The 19,142-nt window shown below is 42.8% G+C and overlaps 1 protein-coding gene across 1 annotated transcript in view; it reads right to left on the minus strand.

Annotated features, from left to right (window-relative positions):
- The window catches only part of Mfe2 (peroxisomal Multifunctional enzyme type 2), a 40,420-nt gene that overhangs the window by 6,030 nt on the left and 15,248 nt on the right, over positions 1-19,142 (minus strand). Inside the window, exons 19-29 of the mRNA XM_084595158.1 lie at positions 18,317-18,458; positions 16,436-16,569; positions 13,693-13,815; positions 13,272-13,416; positions 12,019-12,149; positions 11,196-11,390; positions 8,080-8,218; positions 5,532-5,662; positions 5,067-5,204; positions 3,324-3,465; positions 2,152-2,279 (exon numbers count right to left, since the gene is read on the minus strand). Of these exons, the coding sequence (XP_084451284.1) occupies positions 2,152-2,279; positions 3,324-3,465; positions 5,067-5,204; positions 5,532-5,662; positions 8,080-8,218; positions 11,196-11,390; positions 12,019-12,149; positions 13,272-13,416; positions 13,693-13,815; positions 16,436-16,569; positions 18,317-18,458 (1,548 nt within the window). The remainder of the gene's footprint in view (positions 1-2,151; positions 2,280-3,323; positions 3,466-5,066; positions 5,205-5,531; positions 5,663-8,079; positions 8,219-11,195; positions 11,391-12,018; positions 12,150-13,271; positions 13,417-13,692; positions 13,816-16,435; positions 16,570-18,316; positions 18,459-19,142) is intronic.

The raw sequence follows: 19,142 nt of genomic DNA on the forward strand, positions 1-19,142 counted from the left end.
GGTTAGAGAGAACGTCTTTGCGGTTTCAATGAGTTTTTTAGCTTCTTGGAAACGTGTGTTTTCTGTTGTCTTTAATTCAATTATTTCTTTCTCGTTTTTCCATGATGGACAGGACCTAGAGTAAGCCGGGTGTTCCCCTCCACAGTTTGTGCAGCATGGTGCTGCTGTACATAACTCAAAAGTGTGATCCTTTGCAGAACATTTCGCACAGGTTTGCTGACCGCGGCACCTTTGAAATCCGTGGCCAAATCTCTGGCACTTGAAGCAACGGCGAGGGTTCGGGATATATGAACACACTGCTACCTTTGTATATCCTACAGAAATAGATTCAGTGAGCGTGGAACAGGTGAACGTTAGGAAAAGATGCTTGGTTAGTATTTCTTTGTTTTCTTTTCTTATTTTGATTCTCTGGACTTTTATCACGTTTTGGTCGGCGTCCATCCAGCATTTCTTCTTTGGCGAATTCTATGAAATCAATTTAGGAGATTACTCCGCGGACTGTATTTAGTGAGCTATGGGGCATAATGGGTACTTAAATGTCCCCACATGACTCAATGTTTGGAAGTTTCGACACTTGTGGTGTTTCTCATTTAGCTCTAGGAGCAAGTCACCACTAGCAAGTTTCGTGGCCTTGTAACAGGGGCCTATGACACCTTTGAGGCACTTTGCGACAATGAATGGAGAAATTTTCCTGGCTGGTTTTTCTGGCACTTCACTGTGAACAATGTGGTATTTCGGGAATACCTCTATTGTTTTGAGGTAGAATTCAGCAAATGGAGAAATTTTCCTGGCTGGTTTTTCTGGCACTTCACTGTGAACAATGTGGTATTTCGGGAATACCTCTATTGTTTTGAGGTAGAATTCAGCAGTCACATCGGTCCGCCCTCGTTTCGGAGGGCGATCATGTTTGGAAATAAAGGAAACAAAAAAATATTTTGTTCAGCCACGGCGGCAGCCACCTACCAAGGAGCCCAACTAGGAAACGAGACAGGAACTTCGATATGAGTCATGCCTACGAAAGCCGTACACCGCTACTATAACCATATAAGGCAGAACTCGGGGTAGTTTTGCCATACGAGGTTAACCCTCGCCGTCTAGAAGGAAAAAACGGGGAAGAAAGGAGAAGACAGGAAAGTTTTTAGAAAGGAGATAGGTAAGTGAAAGATGGAGGGGAAGATAGGAAAAGGCGACTGCTGATTTCCCTCGGGTGGGTCAGCCTGGAGGTGCTGTCTTGGGAAGCGTGGGCCAAAGTGGTGTGTTGGCTCTGCCGAGGGGCCTTAAAGGTCTAAATACTTGGCATCAGCTCAACTACCAGGATCCCCTTTTCCCCAGACAAGGCGATGCCACACATGGCTAAGCGTGGGTGCTCGAGGTCCGTGGTGTCGCACAGTATACAAAAACATCTACTTTAACAGATGGCCCCTGCGGGGCCCTTGTTTTGCATTCCATTACATCAAACAGACCAACTAATCCAGTACTTTGTCCAACGAGCACTTTCTTTCATATGTCATAAACCTGCACACAAAGATGTCCCAAGTTTGTCTGCAGGGCATGTTGACAATTCGTACTTATTCAATCTACTCCAAACAAGTGCTGTCATTCAAGACTTTTTGACACCTAATGTAATAGTATCAGGTCATTGCTGCTTAGCTGAAGTAAAATTAAAACATAACCTTGATGCTGGCTAGAGTAAACAGGGGGTTTAAGAGGATCTGGTGCTGGGCTAGTTAACTGAAAGTCATATTGCTAATTATGAGTGCTACTTCATTCTGAGGTGTTGAGTTTCGTCTCATCCTTGAATAACTGATCAACAAGTCACCACATCCACTCCAGCTCTTCAACTCTAGCTGCCCTTTGCCACAATGAAGTTATCGATGGACAAAATTATTGAATTTTCTCGGAAAAAGAGAAACATTCCCATGGGAAAGTGGTCACCACTGGCAGTCTAAAGCAAGCAAGCCGAAGCCTTAACAAAGAGGATGGGATTGTGTGAAGCTTCTCTGTGAAGCTTGTACTGTGTTACGGGCAATGTCTACAGTTCAGCAATGTTAATCTGTTTACTGAAACGCAATCAACGCAAAGGGAAGGAAGGCTATCCAGATACACAAGGAACCCACGGCCTTTCTTCCTTTTGCCACAGTTTGCACTCACCACTTGTGGTGTTACTCTTCCTGCCACAAGGTGGGCAAAGATGTCATCGTCCATGGTAACAATGCAGCTTGCCTGCTCTCTCGGGCTGCCACGATAAACGGCACCAACTCCGTTCTTCAAGTCCAATGCTGGGGGTAGAAAGGACAGAGGATAGATATTTAGAGGGAGACAAAAGAAATTGCGCCATCAATGCATGCAACATGCAAGTTTAGTCCCGTCTACACACATAATAGATGAACGTGCGCTGCAATGGATAGCATCAAGATCAAACAAAAATGTACAACTTCGATTTCTGCAGAAATAGCACTCTTCTGAACTGCTGAAATTAAAGTGTGGGCATTAAACTGCACTGCTAAAGCTTCGTACATGTTCCAGCCATGCGGTCATCATACAGCACTCCTATGCAGCTTTCTCAGAGCTAATAGATTGAAGTCACAGCTCTCAGCATAGCACAGAACTTTGCAATGCTGTGGTGCAAATTACAGACCAATAATTTGTTTGATTAGCTTGTGTCCTGCTTTACATGCATATATTTCTGTACTTATTCTGCCCTTTCTTAAGAATGCGCCAACTTTTCATGCCAGCTTCCACAAGCACCCTCCAGATTCAGGACCTCTTCCTAGCCAAGCCACTAATACAGTGAAAAACTGACAAATTTGTGCACCAAGTAACCAATAGTTTTTCTAATTATCAAAAGCAAAAGCTCAGCAATGAATAAAAAATACTGCTTCCTCCATCTCTTGCTCTCTCACACGCATGCACGCACACACGCGCACACACTCACTGGAATTAAAAATACCAGAGTGCATGCAACTTTCTACTGCTGGCAACAAAGAGTACAACATTGTCCTTCCATTTGCACGCGAATTTACATGCTTATCCACAGTCATCCCTCCAGTTCTCTCAAACATGCATGACAGCTGATGACAGCAGTGTAAATGAATTGATGAGCATCGCTAAGTTTATTACTTATGTCGCAATTTAATAGGCATGCTCAAAAAGAGTGCACCAAATGCCATCTGAATTTAGCTAACAAGTATTCCCTTGTGCACTGTTCAACAGCAAAAAAAAAAGAAAAAAAACTTTCAAGTTGAAGAAAAACAATGCTGAAATTCTAAATGAGAAAATATGTGCACCGACCAACACTGGCTTGAAACATTCTCAACACTTACTCCAAGTGCTTGCCTCCTTGCCATCCTTGAGAATTCGCCACTCGTAGATGGCCTGCACCTTAGGTGCCAAGTCAGGCTGGTGGGCTAACTTCTTGGTCAGCACAAAAAAGGCACAGTCGCTCCACAGGTCCTTGCTCAGTGGCTGTCAGCAAAATAAAAAATGATACAACACAGTTTCAGAACAGTGCAGAACCCTAACGCACACTAAATGCAAGCATTTTGTGGGCGTTCTGAGGTATGGCACGTTAGCATTTTTAGCCCAGTGTACACAGACGCAGATGCAACGGTAGCGTTGGCTTCGTTGATGTGCCACACATCGCAGACTGATATACCAGAGTCACGAGAAATGAAATCTGCTCACCATTTTTGATGACCACACACCTAGAAAACTATGTTCAAAACCTACAATTTTCCTTGACAAGACAGGTGAGACCTGATGGTTACGAAAAAACAAATTAAGGAACTGAAAATCTGGATCAAATTTACCTTTTTACTAGCTGTGTCCACCTTTAAATTAAATAAACATGGCACCAAATTTATTACTCATCTACTCTGTTACAGGTGGGGGCTGGACTTACTGGTTTTTATTTCTTTAAAATTTTAATACTCATTCTTCATTGCTAATTTCAGAATTTTCAGTTCTTTTTTGTCAAATCGACTGAACATTTATTGGAAATTTAATGAGAAAAATGTGCAAGACCAAACATAACTGAGTCAATCTCACAATTTCTGTCAGCATTAATAATATTAGCCAGTAATTAGGACGCAAACAGTAGTACTGGAATAGTGCTTGTGGAAAGAATTGTTATAGGTCTGTGTGTTGATGCCAGCAATGAAATTGCTGCTCATTCGTTATGGCAGCTATAACATAATATACATTTTTGTGACGCACACGCAAATTTCAAGTCAGCATCCTACATGCAAGTAATGAATTTACTTAACTGCCTAACTGCTCTAAGTGAGGGATGACAGTGGTTAGCTAGCAGGCCATAGTGCTTAGAGGCCTGTATGATCGCATAATATTATCCCGAATCCCAAAACAGTGCTTTTTATCTAACAATACCATCACCGCATCATGCCAATGGCTTTCCCGCCTAGTTAATTGTCAACTCTGACTAAGCTTATTAAGAGCATCTAGCCATCCCTCGCATGCCAAGAACAGAATTTCGAGAAATGAATTCGACATACTTTTATAGTTATTTTTTTGAATTTAAACCAAAAAAGTCCATCCCTAAGTTATAGACGAAAGGAGATGAAGTGAAAGACTCGTGCTTCATTTTGAGCCCTTGAATATATCTTAAACACAGTACAATGACAATGTCCGAGACCCCGTTTCTAAGTAAGCCATTGTGTTTGCAACACTATCTCACGGAGTGAGCAAGTATCACATATGCTAAGCTGGAAAAGCAGCAAATACAACACGAGCATACATGTCTGCATGCTGTGTAATGCTATTTTAGTGTGCGAGCACTACATGTGTGACTTTTAAAAGAGCCATGCTGTACAGGGTATAAAGCCCGCTGAGCAACATCATATGCCACTTGCGACATGAGCTGCAAAGACGGCGAAGTCCACGTCAACCATGTAAACATTTTTTTCTAGTGTCCACTACCTCTTTGCATATGCCTGTGTATGGTGCAAAAAAGACCACTGAATGAGGCTGACAGCTGGCATACCATAGCGCAGCACATGACATGGCATATTTTTACCCTCTCATGTAGGCTTCCTTCCTTGGTCCCTTACCTTGCCATCCGAGAGCAGTGGGCTCATCAGCTTCAGCTCAAGCACACGACCACTCTTGAGGATCTCCTGCCACAGCTGATTGAAGCGCTGGGTCAGCATGATGTTGCCTCGGATCTTCAGACGGCCAGTCATGAATGCCTGGGCCACAGCAGATGCAATGTTGGCAGTCAATTCGAGACAGCATCATTAAGTGTAACAATCATCATGAAGCGTAAGTGTAACAGAGGTACTCTCATAGCGAGCACCTCTTATTCCAAGTAAGAGTACTCTATGTAAGATCGCATCTCATTTAAAGCACGAGTAGTCTATGTAAGAGTACATCTTATTATATATACATACAGTATTCTGAGTAAGGAGAGAAGTGAAACTGAAACAAGATTTTTATTTTCCAGCTGTGGAAGCAAACTTTCTAGAGCAAGCATAAATTGAAAGCCATTAAAAAAAAAAAGAAAAAAAAATGGTTACCTTCTGTGGGTTCAGCTTGCCAAGCATGAGCTGAATCACATCCTCATCATCAATGGTGATTGTAACATCAGCCTTGACACCTTTGGGAGGTCCCTTGTACAAGGCTCCATTGCCATTCTTCAGGTCAACAGCTGCAAATGCAGGCACCAGCATAGTATTCAGAGTTGAAGAGAAAAAAATGCTCAAGCGAACAACAGACGCAAAACAGCAATTCTGAAGAGCACTTGTGCAAGTGGAAGTATCAAAACACTGCAATGGGAGTGCTACTATGGAGAGAACCACAAGAGCTACGAGTCTGCACGATGCTGAAAGGTGTCACAATTTGTCGAGGTCAGCCAATGGATCAATGGCCAGGCAATGTCAACACTACTGGCTGTTGTACAACGAGCTGACGGCAGATCTGTTGTAGCTGCCAGCTTCTGCACGCCACCCTGCCACACCAAGTAGACTGAAATGGGCCAGCAATGCTAGTCAGTAAGCCTCACAAGTAGTCGAACAGCTGTTTGTGCATTTAGAAGTGTACTGTGTCCCCTTTTCCCCTCCACTTGTTTAAGCACATCTGCTAAGTGGCAAATCTGTGCACGTGTGCATACAAGAAGTCTGCAATTTGCGATGCAAGAATGCCTTTCAAAAGCTCATTCCTTATCTTTGTGAAATCAACATTCTGATTTTTCCTTTGCCATGTTTAGCCATAAATAGTATGAAATAACAGCAGAGGCCAATGGGCCTTGTTATAAAGACATGTTTGAGTGCCATACTCCTGAAACTTTCAGATGCAACGCTCATCATGAATACTGCAGTGTATGCTGAACTCCAGCTAATTCAGAGACCAGATAAAATGTTCGAATTAACTGAAAGTTTGAATTATCAAATGGGTCTGAAAAAACTGCAGAAAACCATTTGTACGACTAATATCAGCCGATGAACACCCAAAATATAGTTGTCAACATTTTAGACAAAACAAAAGTGAGAACCACAGTTTTTCCTTGCTTTTGCGCACACTGTCGGGAATGTTGAACTGCTTTGAAATTGCTGCTCCCCACTCCTAGTTCGAATTAACCAAATTTCTGAATTAATGGGGGTTAAATTAACAAGATTTTACTGTACTGTATATGCGTTGCAGTGAAACATCACAATTGCCTGCTGCAATATTTACAGACTCTGCTTGTCAAGCAATTTTAAAGAGAGAGGTACAAAAAGACGGGACATTGCAAAAATAAATCCTTAAGCAATGTAGCATATCAAATAATAAATTCGATCCCGGATATATATCACACTCAAAAAAGACTGCGAAATATTGATAATTCGATATCTAAAACATGCCAGAGATGAGCTCATCTGCACACAGAAGCATCAAAATGAAGTACTTAAGCTAGCGGCACGCTTCCTGCTGTGAAGTGTTGGACACCGGCCTGCTGGCAGCCCACTGCTCCCCTTGGGTGTGGCGACCAGTGCAGCGCACGTATGTGCACTCTTGCGCCGAGCGTCACTTTGCGTAAGGTGCCAAAAAGAGAAGCGCACCGCAACGTGCCGCTCCGTGGACGCAAGCACATGCTCTAAATATTTGGTAGTGTCAGACCAGAGTGCCAAGGCTCATGCTGCTTGTATCTAGCATTTAACTCGTGGGGTTGGGGGTCACATCAAAGCTGCTGCGGGTGTGCTTTGAAATATGACCACTCACCATAAGATGTGTAATCCCGTTACTGGCACACTATAAGCACTATAATAACAGAGTTAATTATGGGTATGATGGACTCCTTAGTCTCCTTTAGTAGCAAAGCAGGCCAGGCCACACTGCCGCAAGCCTTTGGTCAGCTAGGCTGGCGTCACTGCATTGCATTGAACTTCGGCTTTCTCACATGACAGAGTGTCGCATTGAAAACAAGCACTCTAGGCAGAGGGCCCCTTTCAAGCGGACTCCAAGTTCATCTTATCAGGCGGTTCTTATAGCACTGGCACTGTCAGAAGGTGCTGAAGGTTGTGTAACCGACCTTACTCCGCGCACAAAAAATGTTCATAAGGGCGCCATTAGGAGAAACGCACCTTGCAGAGGAGCGGCACTAGTTCGATATATCAAATGTTCCACTGAGCGGGGGTTGATAAACATGTACATGACTCCTACATTATAGAATGGGGCTTTCAAGGGGATATTCTGAGAGTTTCGATAGAAGCAAAAATTTGATATACCTCAGATCGACCGTACTCTGTACTTTGCTTTTATACCAGGTACTACTGGTTTATTGATAAAGAGTGACCAAACACAATTTTAGGTATACTACTGGTTCATCGGTACAGCGTAATTAAATGCAATTTTATCACAACTCTGTTCATAAAACACAGTGCACCTGTAAGATATGTTTCCCAGGGCCATCTGCACCATGAGCAAACACATGCGAAGCACTCCTGACATGTTCCCTTCGAGCATCAACATAAGCCTACGTGAGCAGTGAGCATGCACAAAAAGTTATCGCTTCGCAAGGTTTCCCCAATAGGAAGAGCGTGAAGAGTCGTCGCAGTTGCAAGAGAAGGCACAAATTCAATAACTTACTCCATTCTGTTGCTTTCTTGCCATCCTTGAGGATGATCCAGTGGAAGATTGTCTTCACAATGCTTGCAATTTGTGGTTCCTGTTTCTGGTACTCAATGAAGATACCAAAGATGAAGTCGGACTTGATTGTGTTCGGGGGCTGCCAAGAAAGAAAGATGCACCTATTGTTTTGCAAGTTACTGCTACAAACTCTGCTATCTAAACTGTGCTAATGATCACTACGGAAACACTAGCAGAGAAGCAGGTCCCAACAAGAGATATGAAGGGCAGGAGTGTATGTCTTATGACTGTCAACTTACAGCTACAGTCAAATCTCGATATAACGAATCCCGCGGGACGCAAAAAATTATTCGTTATTTTGAAATATCATTTTAATGAAAAATCTGCAATTATAAGCCAGTGGTCAAACCTAGGTATGGAAATGACGTACCTTGGCAGTAGGCACATGTGTATACAACCAAAACCTCAAATGAAAATGTTGCGCTAATCTCGCAGCTGATTTATTTGAAGAAATCAATTATTTTCTTCGGCCGCGTGCAGCAAACACGACCACGCACTACATTACACCTCTACAGCACATACACCTTCCACTCTGCGCAACACCTCATCGTGTGCGTGGATTGTACCGGGCGATGAAAGTACGGACTTTGTCCATGTGCAAATAAACATCAGAGTTCTATATGTCCTCATCATCAGTGCTCCCTGAAGTTTGAAAATAGTCTCGATCTTTCAAAATGATTTTGGCGGTCGATGGGGCAATACATACTACCTATCTGCAGAGGCAGATTCGCTTTTTCTGCGCGTCAATTTCTGGCAATGAAAGCTGCGTTCCTATCTTCTGAGCCCTTCACTGGTTGCAATCATCGTCAAATCCCGCATAAACTTGGCAAAATTATAATACGCGAAAAAAAAAAAAGTACCATCTTGCACGCGCGGATGGCATGAATGACCTACCGGCAAACGACACACAACTTAGGAAGAAAAAAGGCAGGCGGCTAGGCCTGCTAGTTACTGTATATTAAACCACAGTTCTGTGGTGGTACTAGGAGCTGGCACTAGATATGATGATGATAGCTACAGCCCACAGACTATAGGCACAGAAACGGCAGTTTCTGTTTCAGGCGTAAGTTGCGAGCTGCGGCGCTGTTAATTTTAGACGAATTCGTAATACTGATGTTCCTAGTTATATAATAAAACGTGCGTTATTCTGAAATATACGCTATTTTGAAATTCGTAATGCTGAAATAGTTTTACATTGGAAATATAAAATATTTGCTGGGGATTCCTAAAAATTTGTTAATTTGAAAAATTCATTAATGTGGTGTTCGTAGTAACGAGATTTCATTGTATTATTCCAGTGCATACAGAGCGGCTTGCAGCCACACAACATTCAAAACAGCATCACAAAGGTTCTGCACAAACAAAGGCAAATTATTTCTCAATCTACTATGAGGAAGTTCTACTCAGTCCAAACAACACAACACGCATGTACTTGGGTCAGTGAGAAGTGCTAAGGTGCCATGTGCAGCAGTTGCCATGCAGCACTCAAAAGAACCTAGTTAGTCCTAACCTGCACACAACAAACAAAAAACGCAGAACATTCCTGGGACTGCAACAACTTCAACAAGAAGGGGCTATAGAGGCGATGTAGAGCCCTAATCATTTATCAGATCTTGGCAAATGAGTTAAAAAAAACGAAAGAAAACCAGGCCAGCTCACATATCCATTTTTGATTTATCACCATTTTGCTAAGATATCATATATTCACTTCTACCGAGCATTTTCTACAACTGATCTTGAGCCCTTACAACTGATCCTTACCACAACTGTTCGTAACACCTCCCCTTAAAGAGAGGGGCATTCCACAGAGAACCTACTCCACACAGCACATAACGCCAGTGCAGTGCTTACTAAGGCTAGGCGGCACATAATATAACCAAGCCATTAAAACAAAGCAACTCACAATTATTAGTAATAAGTATTATTGTTTAAGCTCAAGCTGAAGTAAGGGCACAGGCGGCCCTGTGAATGCTGAAGATCTGAAATAATTAAAAAGACTGATGTAAAATAAGTACACAGCTTTCACTCACAACTGGCCAGCTAAACATCACCCGTCAGAAATGTGGCTTTCAAAAGAGACGTGAAGTTTAAATTCCCTTTTCAATAAAACCTGCTTGAGGTAAAAATCTGAACTGTTAGATTTTCCATCAAGGAATTCCAATAATTCTGTTCTACAGAATTTAAAAATTGGGACTCAAGTGAAAATGAAAGAGCCCACCTGTAGGCAGCAGCTACCTTTATATGCATGTAAAGTCTACATCACTAGTATTGGTTTTCAGACATAGCTTGAATGCATGTTTCGTGAGGTTCTTGCATGCACAACTCCCAAGAAGGGACAGGTATCAAAGTGTACAGCTCACTGACGCTGCTCATTAAAGTGAGCAAAAAGTTTTAGCTAGTCAAGTTTAAGTTGGCAGCCACAGCTTCCTGAAAGCAGTGTTCTGATTTCCAATACTGTTACAGTAGTGACCGATGCAATATTAGCAGACGTAGGCATTCCAGACAAGTGAGTTAAGTTTTGGAAGGTGGTGGTGGGGAGGTGGGTTGAAGGTGGCAGTGTTTTGCCGTGAACGTGAAGGCCGTGGTTGCGGCTCGCGCTATTTTTTGTTGGACGCAATCAGCTTTCCCGATTTTGTGCCACAAGGGCTTCGAACAAGTTCCTGAGGAACTGGGAGGTGGGTGGGCAGCCTGTCAACCGGAGGGTGGGTGATGAGTGATGCCTCTGGATGGCATATGGCTTAGCCACATCATTTGAATTTGATTTTGCTGTTGATTTTTTGTTCCACTGCCATAGGGGCTTTTTGTGTGGCGAGGCCTTGTAGAGGGTGGAAGTATGTAGGTTGGTGGTGGGTGACGCTTCTGGAGGATTAAGGTGGGATGGGGAGATGGCCAAAGAATGTTGGTGGTTGGATAGGCACCGGGGGGTGCAATAGGCAGGTGGCTGGCGAGTAGCGTACATATTTGGAGGGAAGAAGCCTTACTCTCTGAGGCTACAGAAAGACGGTTTTTGCATTGTTACACTAGTACGGCTGTCTCGGGAAAGCAGGGGTTCCCACCTCATTTGGAGGTGGTGGCCTGTCCCCGTCGGTGCTGGCAGCAGCTGCTGCGGCTGCCTCACTGTCCTTTGCTGACTGGACCAGGGCAGCCAGTTCATCCTCTGGGTTCTCTTCCTTGTCCTGCTCCCAGAGTTCCTGGAGCTTCTGGCTGGCCAGCACATTACCCGTGATCTTCATCTTGCCCGTCATGAATGCCTGCTCGACAGCAGCAGAGCACAAGGGATGTTCATCACACTCAAACTATGGTCAACCCTTCATGTGACAGCGGGACACACTTGTCCCACTCATTGCAAGTTCTCACTAGTATGTACCATATTTCTTCAAGCTCAATACTACTAAGCCCTCAAAGAAACCGCTTAGCATATTAAAGCTATAGCGGTAAAAACCCTGGTCCTTAAAAACCTTCGTCCCCTCACGCGAAGCGATTTAAGTGATGTCTTAATTAAGTATTGCCTCATTCTCACTTTAAACCCTTTCTTGGGAATGAAGGGAAGAAAGGTGCATAAATGACAGAGGTTATACGTCCAACGACCAACTGAGGTGTTTATGAGCCTTTCATACTCTCAGTACCAAGAGAGGGTTTAGACTGCAAAGCCCTCTCTTGAGACTGAGGGTAAGAAAGGCACATAAATGCCTCAATTTGTCGCATCATTTAGATGCCTTCCTTTTCATCAATCCTAAAACACGGCTTAGACAGTGAATAAGACAAGACTTAACACTTGATAACTGCTTCGTCCAAGTGTGCCCTGGTGTTAGCGTTGAGTTAAAAATCCGAAGCAGGCATGTGGCAGGCAAAACAAGTACAAATCATGGTAAGACCTACCCTCTGGGCATCAAGCTTTCCGCTGAAGATGCTATGAAGCACTTCATCCTCCATTATAAATGTGCAATCAGCTTTCCCTTGCTTGGGAGTACCCTGGTAGACAGCCCCTTTCCCATTCTTCAGATCCAAAGCTGAAAGTCGGAAGAAAGGGCAATCCAACATCTTCAGCAACTACGACAATACACATACAACCAGTTTCAGAAAGATTCTTATTTCCATAACTTGACTCCACAGCAAGACTCGCTTCTGCATGTTTAGAATGAAAAACTAAAAACGTATCACTAAATGCATTTTTTTTTTTTCAAATTCCACTAGTTCTTGCAGAAGCCAGCATGATTTAATATAAATAAATCTGGTGCTATCTTCCATTCACAGCCAGATAATGTCAAGTTCAATTCTGATGTAAATGGAGCAATACTATACCATATGCACTTGTGGAGTTACGATGCTGGTGCTAAATTCCGGTTCCTAAGTGCCATTGAGGTTGGCGTTACATCAAAGCTGTTATGGGTGGTGCTTCGGAATAAGCCGTTACCGATCGTGAGAAGTTTAACTTTTTTTACTGCTGCACTCCAAACGCAACAGTAACTCGGTTAAAATAGAATACAGCTGGTTTCTTCACCTCCTCCAACAGCGAAGCAGGCCAAGCGAGAGCCGCTTCAAGCCTTCAGTCAGCAAAGCTGGCTTCACCGCACGATACTGAGTGTATTGTACTCTGGCTTCCCTACATGACAGCAGCGTCACCTTAAAAGCAAGCACACCGGGCTGATAGCCAGTTTCGATCAGGCTCAATGCTCACCTCGTCAATGGGTTTTACAGAGTCTGTGCTGTCAAGAGGTGCTCATTAGGAGAAGCACCCCTTGCAGGGCTACGAGACGCAGTTCGATATGTCGACTGTTCTGCTGAACCGGAGTTCAGTTCAATAAATACAAATGCTACACCTATAATTTTGGATTGGATTTTCAAGGGGACATTTCGAGAGTTCGATATATGCAATAATTCGATATATCTGAGTTTGATATGTCCGGAATCAACTGTAGAACACTGGTCAGCAATACACAAAAACCTGTTGGCAGCAGCAAAAATTGTGCGCTTCAAGTTGTTTTTAGGCTGTCCTGAATGACTGCGACATTTGCAATCAGGTATGAAGATGAATTGGCTAGAGCCAGTTTTAGTAACCAACACGTGCTATATTTGCAAATAGGGATGTCAATAAGCACATATATTATAAAGCAACAAGCAATCCCACTCACTGTACTGCTTGGCCAGTTGACCATCTTTTTTGATGTCCCACTGAAAGATTGTCAGAACAGATGATGCAAGATCGGGGTTGTTTGCAATCTTCTTTTCAAGGTCCTTAAAAATAGTGTCACTCTTGAGATTCACAGACGACATCGCCTGAAATAAGCACAAAAGCAAGCATTTAAATCAGCTCAGCAAAAATGATCTGATCAGCTAAACTTGCAGACTCAAAACTGCTGTACATATGAATGAAACGTGTGGCCGACAAAACATTGCAAACAAGAGAAGGAAATCGCCAAATTCAAAATTTTCATAAATACCTCCAAAAAACAGAAGTAATGTGCTTCCTGAAAATAACTATTACAATATTAAGGCCGTTTATAATGAACACATGGTGCAATTGAACTGGTTGAAGATAAGAAGAACACTTACTGCAGAAGGAGCAGCTGACTCTGACTTTGACGGTGCAGAATCTTTTGGTGGCTTTAGGAGCTCTCTCAGCCTTTGCATCAGAAGAAGGTTGCCCTTGACTTTCAGCTTGCCTGTCATGAAGGCCTGAGAATAAAAGAGAACATTGGGTCACGGCGGTGCACACTCCTGTGACGATAACAATGTAGGTAAAATTAGCTGAATTACCTTTTCTCATTCCCGAAAGAAGAACAAAGATAGTACCAGATCTAAGGACAACATCTACACTGCTCAATACATTCACTCAGTTAATACATTTTAGTTAAGCAGCAACACAATCATTACATTTCTGGCCAACTAGTAAGCACTTCATCTATGCCTGCCATTATTTTAACTGATGTTGGTTATAGATCTGCAGCACCAGACTGGTTTGGTTTGGTTTGTGGTGTTTAACGTCCCAAAATGACTCAGGCTATGAGAGACGCCGTAGTGGAGGACTTCAGAAATTTCGACCACCTAGGGTTCTTTAACGTGCACTGACATCGCACAGCACATGGGCACCTTGCTTTTTGCCTCCATCGAAAAGCGGCCACCGAGGCTGGGATTCAATCCCGCATCCTTGGGAACAGAAGTCGAGCGCCTTAACTACTGCGCCACCCCGGCGGGAGCAGCACCAGATTGCCCCTAAGTAAAAACTATGAGAAACTGCAGTTCACAGGTCAGCCATTACCATCGACAACATTTCATTCCTCACTGTTTATTAGGCCCTCACCACCCACTACATATACAAAAGAGAAAAAGTAAAGCTAGTGACACTGACTTTTATCTTGATCTTCTTGTTTTTGAATCGGACAAATTTGGATAGCACGACTATGATTTGCTGCCTCGAAAAATCTTTCACAAAGAATCTGGTTGCTCGTTAAATATTTATGTGCCACAGCAACAGCACGTGCCACACAGCTCGCTTTATTAGGGGGCCCCGCAATATAGGTGCTTTTGCACAGGGTCTCACTGATCAAACTCTGACCAGGACTAAACCTGCAAACCTGTGCTTAACAACTGATCAGCAAGTCATAACAGCAGAGCGTCATTAAACCGCTGCTAGAAACTTACGATCCATAAAAGTGAAAAAAGAAAGAGAAGAGGGACACTTATGCTTTGCCCCTAAATTAAAGGCGTGATGCGGCAACGTTAATGGCTACCATCGGTAACTCCTAAAGCATATCCTTGCTTGTATACGTTCACTTCTTACAGACATGTGCTTGGTGACTCGCTCAATTCCTACCCTTCATTAGTGCCTCTATAACATCCCACATTTGTTATTATACGGCCATAAGGTATCGCATTATGCAGGAAAGACCGCATGACGTAAGACATAAAGCCTTGCGTTAGCCAGGCTGTACAAACGTGCCTGTGTGGCCTAGCGGTTGTCCATCTGACTCAGGATTTAGAGGTTCCAGGTTTGATTCCCACCTCAACCCTCCATATATTATACCTTTTAGCGCAATTTACACTAGTTTTTAATTCTGCTCCTCCATGTGCATTGACAATCCTTTTTTGTGTAGGTGTCGTTTAGTTTATGGGGGTTAACGCCCCAAAACCACTTGAACTACGAGGGATGTCAAAGCGAAAGAGGATGCTTCCAATAATTTCAACCAACTGGGTTTCTTGAATGAGCAGTGACATCTTACACTACACGGTCCACCTTCTCCTTCACTTCCACCAAAATGTGGCCACCATGGCTGGGGTCCAACCTGGGTCCCTTAGGTCAGCCACTGCAGTAGGGCCAAAATCAAGCCTTTTCAACCAATCCACATTGCCCCTCCACACACCCAGGTTCTTCTTTGAACAAGAGCCTTAACCCTGTCGCGTTAATAACTTAAAGTTTACTAAAAACAAAGTCTGTTCAAGTACAGTAGAATCTTGATGCTACAAACTTCGTGAGGTCATCATGAAAATTGTCCATGTCCCCAAAACACAAGCCGGCAAAGCTGCAATATGAGAACCACATTCACATAGATCTGTTTATACTGATGGGATTTATTTGGGGACCCATGCCACTCGTTAATGCTCATTGTCACTGCTCCTGGATTACAAACACCTGAAATTATGCCCACTGTAATGATGCACATTGGTCAGGAAATTTTAAGAATCCTTAACATATCAAAATTTTCGTCAAGTGTACTTTTATCACTGCGAATATGCTGTAGCAGCTGTGGCATGCTATTTTATAAATGCTTGCTGTCAGAAGTAGCAACACTAGAAAGCTGGAAAAGGAAGATGTCTTCAGACAGTGCCCACAGCTGGACAACAGAGATATCGATCTGGTTTGGCTTGGTACTATATGGGGTTTAACATCCCAAAGCGACTCGGGTTATGAGAGACGTCGTAATGGAGGGCTCCAGAAATTTCAGCCACCTGGAGTCCTTTAACGCGCCCTGAAATCACACAGCACACGGGCACCTTGCTTTTCGCCTCCATCGACAAGTGGCTGCCGTAGTCGGGATTCCATCCCACATCCTTGGGCACAGCAGTCGGGTGCCCTAACTGTTGCACCACTGTGGCGACTGTAAATTAATCTGGTTTTAGCAGGACAACAGCCACATGCATCTGTCCAATATGCCCTGTGTAACAGCCCAGAACCCTATCAAGGTCTGAGCATGGGCAGGCTCAAGTGCATGGTTTCATTGACATGACTGCTGTGTTCACCTTGTCTTCACCCCACTTCTTCATGCAGTGCACATGTTGACAAAGTAGCTGCACATACCCTCTGCGGGTCCAGCTGTCCAACTGCCATGTTGAACATGTCGTCATCTTCAATGGTGACAATGCAGTTGGCCTTGTCACCTCCCTTTGGATGACCCCTGTACACAGCACCCTTGCCATTCTTCAGATCCAATGCTGCCATAGGTTGGAAAAAAAAAAATATATATATATATATACATATTTATTACAACACATGCTCCCTGAATACAAATTGCAAGAACTTGCATCTCTTTTTTTTTTCGTTGTTCAAAAAGGACAATAGGAACCAAATAGATTTCAAACAATTTCCAATACCATTAGTGCCAATTGGAACGGCGTTCTGTGTAGACAGTCCTATCGGAAGCCCAATTTGTGATATTCGGCTTCCAAATGGACAAATTCAGTTTCCTACTGGGTTCATTGGAATTGTTGCTCTAAAAGGACAGTCCTAATAGCCATAGAGTTATAGACATACATTGAATACTATGGTAATCTAAGTGCTAGGTGACATCACTTAGTTGGAAGAATTCTTGCCAACTGGTGAACCAGACTAGTCTTACCCATTGCAGCCGGCTGGTTTGTCCAACTGGACCTAATGTATTAACGTCGACAATTGCACATTTAACAAACAAGGCAAAACTAACACGGTTCTTACAATCAGGGCTATCGGCGTCTTAATTAATCATTCCAGCTTTCCCTGCAGCTGAAATTAAATGAAAAAATTTGGGAGAAAAGCTCCGCCCTTAAGGGTATGATGCAAGACTGTTGATGGCTCTCCTTTCGATGCTCATTCACATCCGCACACTTTGCCACTTGCTTGACCACTAATCCCTAGATTTGGGTCTCTATTGACTTCAACATAATACACATACATACAACACACATCACATAATATACATACAACATACATCGCAAATTAGCTAGCACGTAATATGAAAGACAACTCAATGAATGAGCCTGCGCGGCACAGCAGTAGCACATCTGATTTGAGATACAAGGACCCCGAAAAGTTCGACTCCCATTTCACTGCTATTTGACTGTACGGAGGGCAACAGGTTGACGAGATGGTGTTTCTGTTGGATTAAATAGCGCAGCTGTAAATGTTTGGGCATTCCTTCACTACATTAATAGCCAAACGATAACAACAAAAATTTTGAAACCTTAAAAAGGAACATCAATTCATGCTTATGTCCGACAATCCCATCATTTTTACTGGCTTTCAAATGGTCATATTTCCTTTGACAAGCATAGCTGCAAATCTACTGCTGGTGTCGAGACCGGAAAATGGGCCAGATTATATTCCAAATGAACTTTGACTGCTTAAGAATGCTACATTACATTACATTAAAAAAAAAAAAAAAAAAACTGGCAGTAATTTATCTGTACATAATTATGCCAGCCAAAAACTGCATCCTCAAACAAACATTGGAAGAAGTCTGCCAAAGTTTCCAAAAGTGAAAACCAAAAAGTTCAACTCCTGGCTATAACTGTGTTCGACAGTCTGATAATAAAATCTGAACTTAAATGTTTTAAGTAAATTTGCTCACAGGGCAACAGTTGCACTGGTAGGCCAATAATCAGCTAATACTTGAGAATGAAAGAGCACATTGCCTTCAGATGTAATTTTTTTTCTGGCACACTATTTATTTATTTATTTATTTATTTATTTATGTATGTATTTATGTATTTATTTATTTACATACACTGCAGCCCCATCAGGGGCTATTCTTAACATGTTCTTAATACAGTGAGAGTAAATATGAGCTGCTGTTCTGCACTCATTAAAAAAAATCTTCTGAACATTTCCACAACACAATTTTTGGGCACCTCGCATCACTGCCACCATCACGTTCATACAAGTGTTGGTGAAATGAGCACAAAGGCATGTTTGTCGAAAACTCACTCCAGACAGCTGCTGGCTTTCCCTTGACCAGAATGTTGTACTCGTAGATGGCCTTGACTTTTGCAGCCAGCTCAGGCATGTCCTCCACACGAGCCTCCATTCCAGCAAACACAAGGTCTGTCTTGAGCTCTGGGCCAGACATCTGCTGGGTCACATGCACAATTCAGAAATCTTGTATCAAAAACTTAAAAAAAAAAAAATGCAAAATGCAACCTTAAAAGAGCCATGCAGACAATGGGGAAAATTTGGAGCCACATTTCAAAAGCAATGTTAAAAAACAAAAAACAAAAAACAAATCTGCCCCAAAATTTGATTTTTAAGCATTTCATGCAGTAATTCTCTGCAACTTGCAGACAGTGGAAAGCATCGTGCAATAAATAGATGAAAATAATAAAAAAAGTCAACAAAATGCAACAAACCTCTTTGTTAACGAAAAAGTAAAATTCAAAATTACTTTAAATCAGACAAAACTTGTTTGTGAATCCACTGCAAAATGTGGCTGGCATTTGACTTAACGTAAGCAGCAATATTGACTGAACCAGACAAATATAGTAGACTGAACACAATATATGCACCCTTCAAAATGAACTAGGTGGCATCCTTTTCTCATTTGTGTTTGCAGGCAATTGCACTTGCTCACAACACAACCTATAAAAAAGAAAAAAAAAAAAGAAATTGGAGATCACTGCAGCCACCCGCATTGGAGAAGTGCAAAAGCATTGACACCTCCTCCTCACTTGTCGAAGCCAAGCAACAACTGGCGCAATCCGCACTGAAGCGGAGGTGGCGCGCATGCTGTTACCTCTTCATGACATCACGTTGTGCT

This window comes from Amblyomma maculatum, chromosome 2 (genome assembly GCF_055883805.1).
Source record: "Amblyomma maculatum isolate TAMU_Amacu chromosome 2, ASM5588380v1, whole genome shotgun sequence".
NCBI classification, from domain to species: Eukaryota; Metazoa; Arthropoda; class Arachnida; order Ixodida; family Ixodidae; genus Amblyomma; species Amblyomma maculatum.